General features: G+C 32.7%; 1 protein-coding gene across 8 annotated transcripts in view; it reads right to left on the reverse strand.

The window, feature by feature from the left end:
- sd (TEA domain transcription factor 1 homolog scalloped) overlaps window positions 1-20,776 on the reverse strand; it is a 78,717-nt gene that overhangs the window by 5,827 nt on the left and 52,114 nt on the right. For all 8 annotated transcript variants that reach the window (XM_089227345.1, XM_089227344.1, XM_015510783.2 and 5 more), the window contains one exon: window positions 12,868-13,173. In XM_089227345.1, coding sequence (XP_089083471.1) covers window positions 12,868-13,173 — 306 coding nt within the window. The remainder of the gene's footprint in view (window positions 1-12,867; window positions 13,174-20,776) is intronic.

Below are 20,776 nucleotides of genomic sequence, written 5' to 3' on the forward strand. Positions count from 1 at the left end.
CGTATATATTGAAACAGTATAAAAATGTCGTGGGTTAAGCTGTTCTGACACAGAGCGACTCGTTTATTTATTAATGTTATAATTTATAATATACCGTAGTGTTCACGTTGTAATGTTTACACACAAACACGAATATACAGCCAAACATGTATATCATATACGATATTGTTGTGCCATTATAATTTCGTAATTTTTACATTTTCCCAAATTTAAAAATTTTTCATATAGATACATTACACATAAATACATAATGTTCTAATAGTAATTTTATAGCGAATACATAACGGCCCGAGAGAAAAAGTAAGTAAAGAATTATTGATATAAGAAATAAATTCAAAAAGTATAGGTATTGTCGACGTATATAATTATTAGTTTATATTATATACCTATATTAAATTGAAAGTTTCAAACTTTATCATTTATTATTTTTAAGATACGAGAACGAACGCTGCGGGTCACATGTTTGTCGTCTGGGAAAAATGTAGAAATTGGTCGCCTTACTAATATTGGACATTTTCACGACAACAAATAACACGGCTGGAGTAATGACATATACACATAAAAAAAAAAACGACGATTAATTACCCATATTTTAATCATGCTAATCGAACAGGTGTTTATTGAAGCATGACGGGGGTATTTGATAGCTGCGTTCCGTATCCGCACTTATAATCGCCAACACGGTATTCAAATTACAATATCGTTGTTCTATAATATGTAAATTGCTCATATATTATTGTTATTATTATTATTAAGGTTAAGTCACAAGATTTATTATACCAAGGTGTCGCATACGTGTAATCATAATAATAATATTATTATAAACATATATATGAGGGAGTATAATGTACAAAATATTATACATTATTTGCGTTGACCTCCATACCGTGTAAATCAACTGAATATAGTTTACAAATCACATACACGTGTCTCATTTTCCTAGCAGTAATACATTAATAATAATATTACTACCATCATTTTTATTATTGTATACATTTTAAATAACATACTATGGTGGTCGCGCGTCGGTATCGAAATATTATACACTAGAGCTGAATGACTGAAATCGTTTACTGGGGGAAATTGATCGTTAAGAAATAACATATTATACTAATTATCGGCGATCGAATCCCTTTAAGGCAAACGTCTGAAAACTATAAAAATATATTCAATTGTCACCTGTGTAGTTTTTAATTGCATTTTTTTTCGTTAATGCGTCAAACCGTGTGGCGTGTGAAAAAAACGAAATGCCTTATCGAACATTTAATGGCTCATCTAATTAATACCAAGAAATGAAAATTAATCATATTATACCACGGGAATGCACAATATGTCGATATAATATATCATATTAGGCTGGTACCTGGTAACACGCACGTTACCATTCGTCACCTACTGTTGCAGGGCGCTAGAGTCGAATATATAATCATTAAAATGGAACCAAACGCCATCACTTCATATACAATAAGGTAATAAAGGAATGGATAGGTCAGAAGTTGAGGTGAATAATCACGGCACACTGATCATGGACCATAGTATAGTTTGATTGATAATTATTCAATGTTTTACATCAATTCTTTTGACATCGATGCAGAAGAAAAATTATCCCTTAAAGATACAATTCCACTCTGGAAGTCTTGGAATAAACCATGGGCTTAACTCTGGAAAATTTCAGGTAAATCAAGGTTAAGTGAAAGATAGCGTGTTTACAAAAGACCATCTGAATACGATACAACACGAAACGACAGATGACGTCGACGTGAAATAGAGTTAACTAAAGGGAAATCGCTAGATTTAAACAAGTATAGGAGGTACCGGCCTCAATATTAATAAAATAAAATTGTCCGAGTACACCGATGACGCATCGAACATTTTCTGGAATCGAATCTTATCCCTCATCGTAGGTGAATTCGGTAGGATTTAATGCGGTTCACTGCAGGTCTTGGCCGAACGCATGTCATATGCTCGCGATAATAATGTTCTATACTCGTAATGATTTGCCTAATAAATAACCCCGAAAAAATAACCACGCGAAAAAATAACCACGGAAAAAATAACCCTATAATAAAAATGATTTGTAAGTAATAAAGTATAAATTTGTAAAACAATGTCAATAATATATAAATAAAAAATTCTCATTATAAACGTGGAATACAATACAATTTGTCAATTTGTCAATTTATAATATAATATAATAATTTGGTAGCAAAGTATAAATTTGTAAAATAATGTCAATAATATATAAATAAAAAATTCTCATTATAAACGTTTTCTTAAATTAAAATAAATTTTTTTTTATAGATTTGAGATTAATTTGAAAACTTATATTATGGGGTTATTTTTTCCGTGGTTATTTTTTCGCGTAGTTATTTTTTCGGGGTCTAAATTTCCGGGGTTATTTTTTCCGTGGTTATTTTTTCGCGGTACCACTCGTAATATGTACACATAAATACTGCAATATATACAATAGTGAACAGATAGATAACAAAACTAACAATATATTATAAAAATATATCTATATTAATGATGCGCTCTCTGTCTAATAAAGTGTGGTCGCTCAGGATGTTGCAAAAATTGTATTTCAGATACAATTATTACAATTTGTTAAAAAAAATCTGAATACACCATTGTGTGTATTTTATAACTACTTTTAATCTGAAACAGTCTCCGTACATATTTTACGTATACGTGTGTGTGCATTTGCAAGTATTACGCATACAAAAAATTAAATAAGTAAAAAAATAGGAAACTACAGCAGTCGAAAGAACATTTTTTTTTGTTTTTTATTACTGTTGGAAGAAACGCCACAAAACAATATTACTACGACCGCCGCGCCTCGTCAAGAGGGTAAAAAATAATAATATCGCACGGGGAAATTCCGCCGCAGAAACTCTTCTCCTCGGTAGTACCTTTAATATATCAGCACACTGCACAGTTTTGGCAAGCTATGGCGAAAACAATATTGCAATAAACAAAAAACTCGCTCAAGCACGCACGCACACACACACACACGCGCGTAAAAACACAGCCGTGGAAAAATAAACAAAATCCATGTCCGAAAAGAAACTATTATTTAGCTGCAGCCGAAAGGTGACCTACACAAGGCATTTATATATATATGTATAGGCACCTATACCTACATAATATATGCATTATTGATAGCCTTCTACATATATTACATTATATATAGAGTCAAAGATACATTATATTCATCGACCGAAATGGTCAGCCGTAACAATATTTATGTGATATAGATTTGTGGACGTGGTGGTCTGTGGGAGAGCTGTAGCGGTGGCATGCTTATATATACATAAGGGTTGCAGGCAGCAGCGAGTACACGTGAACATATTATATTTATTTGTTTATCAATATCGAGGAAAATGTATGTCTTCTCCTTCTGCTGAGTCCCTTGTCTCGTAGACATCGTGAATATTTTATGATTTATGTGTAAAAACGGTTTTCTTTTCGTGGCAAATCCAAAATTTATTGTAGCGGAAACGTCGCATAAACGCTACACGAGCACTATTATTGCACGACTAACGACTACACAGATTATGTATTAATGTATAATACTCGTAATTAATAGTACAATAATTTCATCTGTTTACCAAAACGCATTCATGATTTTTATAAAACGTCCTGAAAATGTTTATAAATAATACGCAATGGAAATCAGCGGTCAAGCATACATATATTATACATATGTATAATAATGAATGCTAATTTTAAGCTTTCGAGTAAAACTTTAAATATGCCACAAGATTAAACGTCTAAATATTATACATTATTTGGTATAATATGAAAACAGCTATATTTGTATCTTGTATTTATATATAGCATATATTTTCTAGCATTTGTAATCTATATCTTGTAATAAACTTAGATAATTTTTTTTTTGCAACGTAAGAGGTTACTAAACAAAAATATTTAAAATGTGTCTTGTGATTAAAGGCACAACATTTCAAGTAAATAATATCTTGTATCTCGTATATCTAGAGGTAAGTATTGTATCTTGACGGTAGGTATACCGAGAGCGTCAGTAAAACGTTGTCCCGCACACTGCAGGGAACGTCGTCTATCAAAGGACTTTCAGGATCAATCACGTGTCATCTCTGTCAGTTCGCCAAAAAAATTTGCATTCACGAACATCCACGGTTTTAACCCGCTACGACGTGGTTATAACCCAGTTACGGTTAGCACACGAATCGGTTTTATTTTATTTATGTATTAATTACCGAGCAAGGATTCAATATAATATCAAATATCTGCAGTCGATGGGTTACGAAAAAAAACCAAACTATGTATGAGTGAGCACTGGCGCAACAATGAGACATCATGGCTAATCGGCAATCGCGCTCGATAGGAACGTTCGCATATTATTATTTTATAGGTACATAATCGGTGTATATACTTATACATAAAATATCGGCTGAGCGTTGGTGCGTTCTATTTCTATATAATTGTAATTTGTCAGGAGTAAAAAAAAAAAAAAAAATAATAATAATAAAATGCACACTGAGGGAATATTATACGTATGCATATAGCTAGGGTACTCAAGTAAAATAATGATTTACGAATTAGGTCAAAAATTCCGTTCACGCAATACCTCATTTAGACATACGCGATATTATAATACTGTTATCGCTCGGGAGATTATATGATATTGTTATTTTACTGCCTTCGGGCGACAAAACGTTTCGTGCCATCGAAAGTATTTAGTAATATTAATATAATATATTATATATACAATAATAATATACCTACATCGTTTAATCTCATGATGTGTGCGTGGGACACACACACGAGCAACGTCATCTACGCGTATTTGTCTGGGTACCTCTATATATATACCATTCAGTCACGGTCCCCTCTTCTGCACAATATATGAGAATATGGTAAAGTTGACACGCCGTGTAGGTACCTAGTCACACTGCACCACACGCGCACGATATATTGTATACATATATGCACACATTATTGTGTAACGTCGTCGTCGACGGCAGTTTGGATGGAAAAAAAACGCGGTCGTGCGAGCGTGTACATAGTAATATTATACATATATACTACGCGAGGAGAGCGCTTCGCTCTCGAGTGGCCGCGTGGACCGTGGTACACGATCGTCATAGTCGTCATCAACAGCATCACCTTATAGTATAGTCGTATAGTAGTCGTATTTAATAATAATGATAATAATAATAATAATAATACTCGTCGTTGTTCGGACGAGGTGAACGTTCTCTACGCGCGCTCGTTTTCACTATTACACTCGCTCTGTACACACATATTATATATATATATAGGTACACACTGCAGGCTCTCCCCCGTCAATGCAGCCGATATAATATAATACATACACGCTGTTAGGTACTATATACTACACACACGACAATAATAACGATAATATTTCCCCCCTTCGACGGACTGCGTCTAGCCGAGCCACACCTGGTCCCTTTTTTTTAACGCTTCATCTCGCAATCGTATACCCATACCCGCCACCGCACTATTACACCGAAACGTATATTATAATAATATACATTGTATAGTATATATTTAATGTTATAACGTTATAATGTTATACAATATACATGAATATGTTGTACATATATACACTAACAAAACACCAATTCTATTATTATTATATATACGTTGAGCGTGTGTGCGTGCATCATTACTTCCATAAATATATAAGTACCTAATATATATGGCTATATATAAATGTTTTACCGTGGTTGTCCACAGTTTCTCTCTTCGCCGGTTTATCATCTCGACGGTGACGACGAGCCGATGACCGAACCGAATCATCACGACGACGACTGCGCCCAAAATTCATCTTCTATGTATATATGTAAGCGACAATTGAAAGATTATATAATTTAGGTAATATACTAATATTTAGTGTTTGGTCCGAAAATTTTCTTCATAAAAACTGTGATAATATTTTGTGGCCAAATCAAAATAAATACTATCTATTTTGGGCACTGTAGATGCCAGGCCATTTATCAATATCTGGAATTCAAATGATTACCTGCAAGATTTGACATCAGAATTGGACAAAAAACTATACATGTTTAACAGCTATTATTTAAGTATATAATGATTACATTTATAATTAAAAATTAAATGAATAAGTCCAGTGGCGAACGCAGTGGGGGGAGGGTTAATCCAAATAAAAATAAAATAGAAAAAATAGGCGGTAAAAAAAAAAATATCTAACCTACAAATGTATTACTAGTTTAAGTGCCTAAAATAAAATATAGTAAGAATGTAATGCAGTTTGAATATGATATTTATGAATACCTACATTAAATTCTCCCCCCCCCCCCCCCGATTTTTTTCCTACGTTTGTCCCTGAATATATGTCAATATAAAAGGATTAAAATTAATGATAAACTCCATGACTAATTTTGTTTAGCTTTATTTTTATTAGTACCTAAAATACTCGTAAAATAATATACTATATTATATGAAAATGTTTTAAAAATATTACTATATAATAATTATAATATTATATTATAAGCATAATAATTATATACTTTGATTAATCATTAATCATTCAAGTTTTTTTTTTTGCCCAACAGTCTGGTGCAATTCATTACAATAATTTATATCGGAAGGCTTTTCTCTCTCAATCAGGTTTCCAGACATGTCTATATTTGTACTATATAGTACTACCTATACTATATCTTTGGCTCTTATAATTCAGCCGGAATTGTTTAATACACTTCAAAGACTGATCGCCCGCGCACTCGCTGTACATATAATACCTATATATAAAGAGAAAAGCCGAAAAAGTGAGTGAGAGACAGAGAGCTAACTTATATAGGTGGTGCTGAGACGAAACGCATGTGTAACTTTTTGAAATGTCGTGTTTTTAATTAAAGGATTTCAAACAACAGAGCAAATATACATTTATTTACGGACCACCGCATTATAATACTACAGTTTACACTTATATATTATAAAATGTGTATTTGCGAACTCGTACGTGTTTTTGGGTTAACGGAAACCCTATAATGGCATTGGTTGATCGCGAGGACATGATTACATAATAAAATAATATGATAATTTAACCGACTTTTTTTTTTATGTGTTTAGTGCATATAGCTTATAATACACAGTACAAGCGGAACGGGAGTTAGAAGTTTTTATTTTTCCCGAGAGTACTTATAACATCAAAAGTTCTCGAAATGCACTTGAACCGAATAAAAGAAACGAAAAAAAAATAGAATTTGAAAGACACTTCATTAAAATCGTTTCAATAAATTAAAAACTCGCATACCGTGTTTACACGCCGGAAAATACGCGTATAACAACGATGATGTCGAAACGGTAATGTAATCGCCGGAGGGTGTATAATTTACGTAAATCTTCACCGCTGGGGGGTTGTTTTTTTTGTTTTCTTCGTGTCGTACACGGCACAATTCGTATATTGGAGACTACGCAATGTTATCTATTAAAATAATAGCACCACATAATGATATACCTATAACATTAAACTCAAAAGATATTCGGAGTATTCATATTTTTTGAAATGTTTATAGAATACGGAGAATCTTAAAATGAAAAACAAGACGCCATAGGGGACGAAATTAAATGTATATAATACGGTATGTAGGTTCGTTTTTTAAACCAGTAGAGGTGTTTTGAGAAAACAGGAATAGTAGGCAGATAACTATAACTATATAACTGTTGAAGGTACCACATTAAAAGTAATATTTTTTGAGAATATTTTAAAAGAATAACGTACGCTCGAGACAAATGCATCATAATTCATAATTATTTATCCCCCGAAAGAAAAAAAACGATTTGCATATTTTTAGCCCACGTTCTATATTTGCCTTTATATTATTTTTTAGAGGTATGTATATGTGATATAATTGGTGCAGGCTTGTCAGTTGTCAATAACAAAAAAAGTTTAAATAGGTAATTAAAAAATCAGCAAGCGCAGTACATTATACATAATATAGATGGTGAGAATTTGTCAGGCGTATATACCTATTTAATATATATATATAATGTCATATGTTGTACTTCTATTAACTAGCACTATTATTTATTAAATTAAAATTGCAACGCAATTTAAAAGGGTACACGTAGTTGAATAAGTTTTTAAAAATAATGTAAAAATAGTTTTGGATATAAGTATTTTGAAATTTGTTCGGCGAGACAATTCAATTACGCAAAATATTAAATATTAAATAATCAATTGTCTTTATATAACAAAGTTAACATGATGACCATAAATTTATTGCAGTAAAGAATAAAGATACACGAAATCATACTGAATATAATATAAATATATAGTTATTATTACTAACCGTAAATACGCATTCGTTTCTAACGATGATTAATGTTCACTAATAAATAACACAGTAGTTCAACCGTATTTATTCATCCCCGAGCATACCTATAGGGCATATTGAAATTATCCACGAGGGTTTTTGATAATATTGACAGAAGAAATTTATAATATTATTTTTTATCTTCAAAGAGCGATGTGACCACCCAATAAGTCGCTATAACAAATATAATTGATGTATCCGTTTATAGAAACGCCGAAGATTCTAACATAGATAATAATTTATTAATCACCTGAATACTCGATCAACACATATTATTTTCTTTTACCAATATTAGGTATAGTGAATATATTTAATAATATAATATTCCCAATTTGTAATCAAATTGCTTATATAATGCTAAAATCGTTAGATATGGACCATTATTATAGCCGTAAGGAGATTGTGGGAACATCGTCGATATAAGAAACGGGCACTCTAAGACAGTGAGGTATATTTGATTCGAATACAGTTCATTTTACGTAAATTGTGTAAATATCATCACGTGACCTACTCCTTATAAGTCACAAAGTTATGACGACGATAGTTTTTTATATCGTACTTACAAATTCAATTGTAGGCATTTATCTTTTCCTCATCGCTTTAAACACGTCCGATGAACTGTAATTCTTGATGATATAATATATGTGCGTATAATACATATTATACAATATCCAATAGGTATAATGTTTACAGCATAAATAAAGTACTCTGAACTGTGGATTCAAGTAGTCTCGAGCTGAGATAAATTCTCAAAAGTGCAGAAAAAAATAAGAGATACATCGGACACAACAGTCGACGATAGCGACAACAAAAAAAAAAAATAATAATAAGAGAGCTTTTGTAGATCCTCTATTGCCGTTTGATCGAATCAATAATGAAAACCACTCGTTATATTCACTCACACATAACGGATAAACGCATTCAGGTTAGCGACGAGGAGGGAGAGCAATAGCAGCAATCAGGTCACACACACACGCACACATTCACATAAAGGCCATATAGCTAGCCTATAGGCTTTTATTTGGAGGCACATATAAAAGGTCAAGAGGATGGGGAAACAGTGATGGGAAGGCGGTGACGGTTGAAGGCTATATATATAGTGCTTAGAGTGAAGGATGCAGCGTGGGTGTGGCGGCGGTAAAGAGAGCAGAAAATCGCTGAAACTGTGCTGGCTGTACTCTCTAGGCACGTCATCATATATATATATATAGGTAGCCGGAAAAAGAGGCAGAGGAAGATTACGTGTTAATGGCGCGGCAGCGGAGTAGTGGTGTAGGGTGAGGGATGGTCTCGACCGAGATGGCCTCTTATGTCTTTCTTTCCTCCCTTATTACACTCTACGAACAGCGCAGCGCGCGCCGCCGAAGTCAAGGGTGAATTATAGCGGCACCCCCGACAAGTGTGTATATACACTAATTGCACATTCTTGGAATAGTTCGTCCGCCGTCTCCTTGCCCCTCTACCCATACTCCCTTCCTACGTACCCTTTTCTCTTTCTCTGCACACACGCGCTCGCGAGATCGCGTATATATATAGCTCCGCATCTACTATCCTCTCGTCACTCTTTCGCAACCCCCTTCATCACCACCATCACTACCACCGTCGACTTTAGCCCCGAGGCAGGAACGTGTATGCCACCTCATCCGTTCGTCACCACGCCGACTGCCGCAAAACAACCCCTTTGACCCGCATCTAAACTACCCCACTACCACCCCCTACGGTCATTTGCCCACACAAATCGTAACCCTCCCATTTCACTGCAGCACGGGGGATGATGAAAATTATACACTGCACCTACCCGCCACTACTTCGACGATCTGTACTGAAAACCGGGTTCTCATATATATATATTCCCGCTGCGAAACCTCACGCCACCGCCGGCATAATATCATAAAATTAAATTTATAGCAATACGTGTTTATTACATGCTAAAACGTCATCGTCTCGCTATCAAATTGTTCAATTTTTCTCCCAAACACATTTACGGGGGTTTATAAGCTTTCACCAATGGCGTTGCCGGTTTTTACGAGGAGACGAATCACGCGTGCGACCGGTTTTTAAAATTATTTGCATACCTAATGATATAATATATGTCAGAAATATAAAAAAATATGTGTGTAAAAAATATATCAATATATGCATAAATACGCGTTTTACCTGAAAGTATATTGAAGTACCTACCTATTTTTTTTTTAAATTCTTCCATAGTTAATAATAATACATTGTGTTTGAAAGTTTTTTCGTAAAATTTTAATTATGAAATCAATAATTTAAAAAAAAAAAAAAGTAACATTACGCAACTTTTTACTATCTAACTATTAATATATATATAAATTCACTGCATTTATTGAGTTGTTACTCAACTATTATAACATCTTCCATAAATAACCTAGTCTAATTTTTAAATTAATAATACTACAATATCACAATTCGCGCGTATTATATAAATTATTTAAGTCGTCATAATAAAATAATTTTAATGCAACATAATTTTTTTTTATTGAACTATAACCGTTATAATATGTGTATATATACATATATTATATATATTATGTACCTTACAGAACCTTGCGGCTATACTTTTACGATATTTTTATATAAATACATTCTATGTTTAGCGATTTCTTTCGACGACACTTTTACCCCACTGGAAAACGATAAAACTATTATATAAATGCCATTGGCTAGCCACCCCCTTTGCACAGTGTTGCAGGAGACAATTCATTTTTCAATGAATATCTATAAGCTAAACTTTTTTCGTCCCCTATCGTACACGTGACCCTTTTATTTCGTATACAAACATCTGCTCGTCTCTGCTAAATATTTTATGCCATTACCTTTTATACATCACATATATTATTATAATTTTTTCTAGTTCGTTTTTGATCTAGTATTATTATATAGATTATAGGCATAGGTAAGTACACATGGATTATTCCCTGGTGGTGGATCTCTCTCGTCCAATGCAACATCACTGAAGTCTAATATCGCTTACGTAAAGAATTGTTTTAGACGAATGCGAGGATGCTTCAGGCAGCAGCAGAAGTGGATTGGACGGAAAACAATAAAAACTTCGTCTTTTATAGTTGCCTTGGATCGCAAAAGTATTTACGACCCTAAGTTTTCGGCGAGATAAGTTTTTGAGTAAAATGCGGTCGGAAGACAAAAAGGGTCAATTTCAGTGGCGAGACGATGGAAGACAAAAGCTTTCAAAAGTCGGTTTAGAGCGGACAAAAATATATACATCACACTGTACACACACAAACACATAGATTGCACACTAACACACACACACATATATATATATATATAATGCGTGTGCGAGAACGCGCGAAACGGCAATAAATTCATGAGGGTCCGACACAAGGAAAAGTTATAAGGAGAAAGAGAGAGGAATTAATAATAACAGGTGTGCTACTGCAGTACAATGGCGCGGGCTATAAAAATGTTTAGCAACTTTTAGTCTTTTAAACATTTAAAATTCTATTCCGTATACATATATTGTACGCAGAACAAAAGTGCCTATTATTATTATTGTGAGTAAGGCATTCTATATCACGGTGTACCTATATAATTTCTTTTTTACCTGCATATATAAATATAATGGTGTAAAATAAAAATAAATTACCTGTGTATACGTATATATATATAATAATGTAAATATACAAGTTTTTTTTATAGCACTGCAAATAAATTTATGTCAAGTCGTGATAAAAATCTATATTCAACACGTAATTTTTAATTTGTATATAAATAACAAAAACTATGATATTTTGCAAAATACCTAGCAGCGTTTTCAAGTTCTGCGATGTTATCAGCAGCAGCTCAGCGTAAAGTTTTATAGTAAACCGATCGAGATAAATGCACCAGAAAGAACGAAATCGTTAAATTAAAATTCACCATTGACCACCCGAAACAAAATATATAGGTATGCCACACATAAAAATTAGCAATGTTATGTTGAACTAACAAATAATCGTACATACAGTCTGATCCATTTAACTGAAAATATTCAAAATAATTTCATAAGATTTTTGTGGTTTTCAAAGACTTTTACATACGTCCAAATTTTAAAAATGAAATCTGATTTTTTATCAGTATAAAAATATGATACTTAGAATTAGTGTAAATTGTAATTGTAATTGTTGTAAAAAAAATGCTGCCCCCCAGATCTTTGTTCTGGATCCGTGTCTGACTACCATAACAGTAATATAAATGCAGTAAGTGTAGAACAATATTTCGTTGATTGATTTAGAAACACACTAATTAGTAATTTGATCATCTATACCTAAGTTATGAAATTGCTGCCAAAAAAAGCTATATAGTTTAGTATTTATTTTAATATTATAACTCATAAATTTTGCTTGTTTGTTGGAACGAAACTATTATTTCGAATACCTATTCCATCTAAACGACTGCACCATGCCATTACAATTGTAGGTATCTGCAATAGCACTTGTGGTGTCGACGATTACATTATCATAATAATCGATTAACATATTATAGACATTATCCGATCACTTACCGTACATTTTACCCTCGTCTGACAAAATGATCTTCCGCCGCCCGCACGGCGGGTATATGGCCAGCGCTTCCTGGAAGCTCTGTTCGATATCCGGGCTCCACACGCCCTCCGCGTCAGCCGCCGACAGTTCTTTGTCGTCATCGCAGTCGTCTACGTCTAAGCTGAGGTTGCTACCCGCGTTCACGCCGGCCGCGCTGCGCATACCGTTGCCACCACTGTCTGGCCCGTCCGGGTTACCACCGGCCGTTCCCCCGCCGGGCGTCCAAGGCGACGACACCGTACTACAGCTCGACACCACCGCAAAACCTGTAGAAAAAAACAATAAGGAAAACCGTCAGTATATAATATATTTACAATACATAATATATATATATATATTGTAAGACAATGCCTGTACACGTGGGCGGGGGTGGCGAGGGACGAGAGACTATAGAAAAAATGGTGAATGTAGAAACGGAGGAAATTACCATCCCTCCTCACACCAAAACATTTCAATATCTCAGAATACAGAATGACGAACAAAGGTGGCGACTGAATGACAACCCTTGCACTCTAGACAACTCTCCGGAATTGCATTAATATACCTGTAAAAACTCTCAAATAGTCTTAAAAATGAAGCCACATGCAGCATCTGGTTTTAAAAATCGATTAACAATTTGTACCACTGACTTTATTGAAACTGAATAATATTAAGATAATATACTTTATAATATAACTGCAGTGCATCTATATTTCACTATTAAAGCAAAAGACGTAACACCATAACGGCTGATAAAAAAGTGTACCGATAATGAGCATTTACAATATTGTCCGAATCTAAATTTCTATAATTCAATATTTTGTAAAATAGGCGACGAGAGAACTAGTTTTAAAGACGAAGGTAGATATATATATATGTATAATACAAACATACGCTGCAACACACCGCCGAAACACATCTGACTCACGGCGTATTATATTTTAATTATTAAATAGGCATAACCGGTATAATTATTGATGAAATGCTTGAAAAAAAGAAATTAAAAATTACCATTAAGCATAAATACAGAGCGATTCACCAAGCATGATCGTAAATTTTGTTACATTAATACTGAATTTGTCAAAATTCTGATTTTTTATTGTATAATTTTCTTTTGTACCATATATTTTCAAACACTATGAATGTATAGTGTATACACCACTATAAAGCAAATGTGTCCTGTGATAAATGAATGATGATAAAAAATATCTTATTTAAAAATGAAAATATCGCCATTTTCTCATGTAAATTGTTTATCAGATGACTTTTGAAAAATGTCGATGTATCTAAATCGTGGGAAACGATGAACATTTTTAGCGAATCACATTGTCTAATATAATAAATAATATAATACACCTGATTTCAAACCATTGTCCGTACTTAAGGGTTGTACATACGTTAATAATATATTATTATCATAGAAGAAGTTTAATTAGAGGAATTCGGGTTACCACCGTTCGACGATTGTTATCCGAGGAGAGACGCAATAATTACCGACTATATAATATTATATAAAGTTGTTTTAACAGGTCTTTTACGTATAGGTAAATTCATCACTGCTGACATACCTATTATATTATTAGCCAGTGACGATTTGCGTTGTATAATGCGTATATAGGTATACTAAATAAGTATTATTTTTTTCCAGTAAGACCATAAACGTAAATTTTGCGGCCGGGTTTATCGAAATCCATCGCCAAATTTGGAGCATAGTGGATCAGAAACTATTGTAACAACATTACAGTGTTCATGCTACATAAACCCACCAACACTTCCGCGACGTGTCCCGTGTGAGTTCTTGGATTGGCAGTTTTAATATTATAAAGTCGATTAAACGCACGAAATGTTGTTGTTTTACTGGCAATTGTTTTTAATTGTTTGTGCTGCCGCCGTGAAGTTAAACGCCATTCGGGCTTAACAACGATAACCATAGTCCATAATGGTATATAATATAATATGGTCGTTGTATATTCTATAGGTATGGCGACGCGGTAATGATAATAATAAACTAACAGCTTGACCCACATGCGATGACGATGGGCGACGCGTCGTGCACTGTACACCACGTGTAGATACTTATACGCACTAACGGTATTGTCCCTACATAATATTATTATATGTCTTTATATGAACGATTTACCGTGTCACAGTCGTGAATGCGATGCGTGTGAAATTAACGCAAATCCGATTAAAACGCGTTTGTGCGTTTCATAATCGAAAACGATATCGTTTTGGGACACGTATTGTTGTTAATTGTTATACAACGCAACAATATTATAATGTCCAAACTTTACAAGCGATTACGCGTGTCAGCATCGGCGCACAATTATTATAAATGATAATAATATGTATATAAATTATAATTATATATTGCGGGTTACTTAACTGCAATGGGCTATATTTATAAAGAGTAAATCCTAACAAATATAATACAGTAACACCGAAAACAACGTCTTCTGTAATTGTGATTTGCGTAAAGTCTCTACGACATTGAATTTTTTTTTAAATTTTATTTTGTGATTGACCTATCATAATCACTTACGTACCCAGGACTGTTTTTTGGAGATAAAAAACAAACCTCAGGTACATCCTATCAATTAATAATCGAAACACATTTTTATCAAATTAATTCTAAATAACTATGAGTACCTATATAAGATTGACGTTATATTAAATAATACGTATTTATTCTGTAGTAGGTACCTACTTAATTATAAAACTAGGTCAATAAATTATTTATAAAAATTTGAAATTAGGCAATAATTTCGGATTTCGTCGGAATAAAAGAATTACAATATTAAAACGTTAAATTAATAAACGACCGCGTTTTAATGCAACACGTGATGAACTTGATTGATTAAAATCGACATTCGACATATATATATATATACAATACACATATATAATATACGTAGGTAGGTAGTAGCATATTTTAAGAGCGCATGCAGTTTCAAAAAGTTAGTTACCCACCTACCCAATTTTTTCTTTATAAAAAATATTTTCACTTATTTATAACTGTAGTTTAAGGAAATTATTATTATTATTATTTTTTTTTTATCGGTCTTGAAATTTATATAATTTCTGCTTCGACTAACTAGGTCATTAGCAAATCAGAAATTAATTATTATAGACTTTAGTTTATGTTATAAATTTATAAACTTCCTTATGAAACCTGCAGTAATATATAACCACCGCCTCGAGAACACATGCAGTTGCATTACTTGCTAACCAGTCTGGGTGCCACTGGGTAGTAGAAACTTTCAATACGTATGCATACGTTTTAAAATGATTCGTTCAAGTTTATTGACGCGTTATATTATAATAGCAATGTAATTTGTGCAACGCACAAAACACGTCATTGTTTCATTGTCGTGATGGAATTAAGAGCGAGTCACCACCAAACGTCCGACCAATGTACGATAATAATAATTACTGAAATATAATTACATATGTATGAAGTATGAACCTACCGTATGTATATTGAAGACTATCATAATTATATGTCAATTAGTCAATTATTGTTGATTTATTCAAAACACATTTTATCTCTCTATTAAAAAAAAAAAGTTTTGTGTATATCCCTCCCCCAGTAATATAGGTAAATCGCCATTGTAAACAAAAATAAATAATAATTACCATTAATTAAATACTTAAAACTCTCTACTATTTAAAAAGTTTCGTACATTTTATTTTTTAATATTTTAAATTACAGTTATTACATTTCACGATGCAAAAAGGGGAAGGATGACCTTTGGGATCCAGTGTGTAGGTAAGCGAAGAAACCTTTAGTAATTATATACATAAAACAATAAACGAGTTTTCATGGTGGTACCGAAAGCAAACGGTTCATCAAAAATAGTTTTGCTGATTATTTTATGTCAAAACTAAACAAGCTTATTCCACAGCTCAGTTTTCCTGATTATGATTTTGGTTCTAATTTACACCTTCAGTAAGACTAGCAACGAATCTGCACATCATTAAAAATCGAACGGCGATTCAATTCAATTTATTATAGCCATTTACCGCCGTTTTGTGCATACTATATAATTGCATTTGTCACCGGTTAACAGTCGTCATTGGCGAATAGCGATATTTATGTATACATATTGTCCTGTCCAAACGTTTAAATATACCGTGCAGACGATTAATTAACAATATGTATCAAAACGATAATTTCTATTGAATACGTTACATTTTTTAGAAATGTGAGGGCGACGGGTTTCAAGCATTGCAGCACCACCACACAACTGACTGGTAATTATTTTGTTTATCCAAGACTACATCGATTAGGATTTTCAAGTCATTTCTTATAACAGTTATAACTATTTTATATATTTGTAGCTATTATTATGTTTTATTAATAATAATTTGCTTTAACTTAATAACGTACGACTTAAAATTAAACAATCATTATACATTTTATTATTAAATTAAACAGAATGACATCCTGCCGCTAGCGTGTTCACCGCTACTTAGTATCCTTTGATAATGGATTTATTTAAATTCTGGTTTTTAAATCAGTATTTTTTATGTAATTGGAGAGTATCTTGATACAAATCGTTTAAAAAAAATTAAAACCACCTTTCTTTTTTACTGAAATACGTTAGGCAAACTACAGTTATTTTTTATAAAATAGCCCTCACCATTACATGAAATATGAAATATGTGTAATGTGTTGAGTTTTAAATTATTAAATTTTAATCTATTCGTAATGCCTAACTTATTATAATCAACACAATTTATTATAGCCATATCTTGAAAACTTATAAAGTATTATCAAGCCTATAATATATTGATATACTTATTAGTTATTACTTAGTAAATAGGTTAGTCAGTAACTACTAGTCTGAATTTCAATTACAATGCACTGATACCTATATTCAAAAAAAAATTTGCTTAATAATTTATAGTAAATGTTGTGGTTCACATTCGAAAATAGTCTTTGAATGAGCTTACAATAATTCAAACATTCACAATTTTAATAAAATAAGGGCCACAATGCTTGATGAACTACTATGAAAATTATATTACAACAATAATATTATATTGTTCATGTGCGACATATTTTGTAAACAGGTAAAACTAAATCAGCACACACCAAACAACAAGAATTGATATAGTAATATTATATTAGTTTATGGCTCGAACGTGACATGAAACGATTAAAAGAAACAATATTTTTGCTTAATGAACAAACATATTTGTTAATGACCAGGGAGAGACTTTTGTTATGATTTGTTATAAATTGGTATTTAATTGATATTTTTTTTATCCGTAGAAACTATACTATTAATTTATTGTTATTAATTGTTCATACGACTGATGTGGTAAGAATAACTAGGAAAGTTTGATAGTTGTATACGCTTAACGACTTCGAGGAGTTAATAATAATTATTTACCAATATACCTACTAATCACAAAACGTTTTACACGATATTGTCTATAATGGCCATCGTAAAGTAGGAAGAAACAGGCTAATATTGATCACAGATTCGCTTACCACAGTATAATAATTTATAGTTGACATACACGCGGGCTCGACAACTCATGGAACGAAAACAAAATATTATTAAATATTTTAAACAGATAATAATTCCCGCAGAGTAATTTTTTCAGTAGTTTCGACAATAATGACTGTTCAAATGCCTTTTCAAAATTCTTTGTTCACAGTTGTTATTATATTTTTTTTTACGCGAGCCACGACTGCTTTCCACTACATTATCTACCAAATTAAACCCAAACGATGTATAAAAAAAGAAGAAATATAATCCATGTATAATATTTTACATACCGACACAATAAGACAATAAATTAATAAACAAAAATTATTATTCATTACAAGCATATAATATAATCATAATATCAACCATTGGATTCGTCAGGGTTTAAACCTAAAGCCAAAATCACCGTAAGCATAAATAAATTTCAGAATATCTAATACAATGCAGTAAAATCGAGGGGAACAGAAAAAAGTTTGAGATGATGAGTTTTATTGTAATGGTAATTACTTTGGATTTAAATTGAGTTCGACGTAATAAAAATTTACTGTAAGATTATTATTAGAATTACTGTATTAATAGTACCTTACTATAAGTTGTAGTTATAGTACCTTCTCTCTTCAGATATAGGTAGATGCATGATGCATCGTAAATCGTAAACAAAAAATGCGTATTTAACCCGAAAATAAGACATTCGTCACGTCAGTGGCGTGACGGACTATATTTGAGGCACGTCCCTCAGCAGTTTGAGGGGTGGTGGGTGTCCTCAAAGATCATCTGATGTGTTAAAAAAAGCATTATTATTTAAATGAATAAATATATTTTATCTTAAAAATTGTTTTTAATGTTTTTTTGTGATGGGGGGGGGGGGTGGGTTTGTGGGTTTGACAATATAACTGTGCCTCATAACTTAATGAAGTTCGCCACGCCACTGCGTCACGTATACCGTTCAGAGTTTAAAGTAAGGGTCACCATTTAATATTTTTGTAGTGCTACCACATTAGAAACCTGGCAATAGTTTGGGGGCCATTAAAAGTGTAGGTACATGTTGATAAAACCAATGAATACAAATTATAAATTATAACGCTAGAACGTAGAACTTTTTTTCTAGTCTGCGGGCCGGATAAAATTAGTCCATGGGTCGCCATCATTGGTGACCCCTGAAAGAATGCACTGACGGCAGCAGCGTGTAAATATGTGACGGATTTAACGAGCGTGCTTTTAAAGCGGCGTCATCGGCATTGATAGTAGTCGGGAATTATTGTCGTGCCGTTGTATAGTGTACTTTGGGAAATCCGCCTTACAGATTATAGGAACAGAATAGTGGACATAGGAACGCCGATTCTGAATCAGAGAAAAACCCACAAAAAAAATATAATAATAATAATAACACATATGCCCTAGTTATATCTTGCCACGTACGGTCGGATACGCATATTATTGGTATAAACCAAGTCATCGGTTACATCAACGCTAATAATAATATGCGCGATGGTATATAGGCACGTTATGAAATTATTATTATATATATATTGTTTTTGTAAGAGGCGCGTCGGGAGATAACAATAAATGATAAATAGTAATGGGACTGCAAGGCATGATACTAAGAGGTATGTCATACATAATTTACAATATACATAGAAGTATGATACATCAAACGCAAATTAGGCTTTAAAACGCGCTACACGCGGAAAAAAGTGTTTTGCCGACAGAAATCACAAAAATACGTAAACATTCAAGGTCATATATTATTACAGTGTCTCCGTAGTATACCGTGTGATTAACTTGTCACCAAAATATATACCAAATAGTTCAAAATATTCAAATACTCCTGCACTGTGGGTTAGGTGGTTAGAAAACGGTTATAAATGAGTAGTGAAATCGTTTAACCTAAACAAAGTTATTTAATTTGATGAATAACAATTCAATTCTGAACCAAATAAAACACACAATTCCACGGAATACCATAAGGCGATAGTGTGATAGTACCTTTGGGCTAAGAGTATGCAATTCCATTGAAATAAATTGAGGTGCTGAAACTACCGTTATTTTCGATTACCTAGTCTAATGATAATGTGTTAAGCGATAAACGAATTTCACAACTCTTTCCACCAATAAATAATATTTGTATGTACATATAATAATGTTAATAGTATGTACCTCTTACTCAAATTGTATACATTATGAAGATACAGATTTTAAAACTATAGTTTTAAAAGCACACCCAATATCCAAAGATACATCCAAAATGGTAGGGACACTTCTATATAGGCTCTAGCATTCACAAAAATTTCGGGGATATTATAGAAAATCTAAATCTAAAATTGTATCTAGCATATTTTTCAATAGTAAAGGATTTATGCTTGACTAGAGCATAAACATTTAGTTTAAA

Source organism: Diuraphis noxia, unplaced genomic scaffold (assembly GCF_037042655.1).
Source record: "Diuraphis noxia isolate RWA-SAM2 unplaced genomic scaffold, SU_Dnox_SAM2 contig0004, whole genome shotgun sequence".
Classification (NCBI taxonomy): domain Eukaryota; kingdom Metazoa; phylum Arthropoda; class Insecta; order Hemiptera; family Aphididae; genus Diuraphis; species Diuraphis noxia.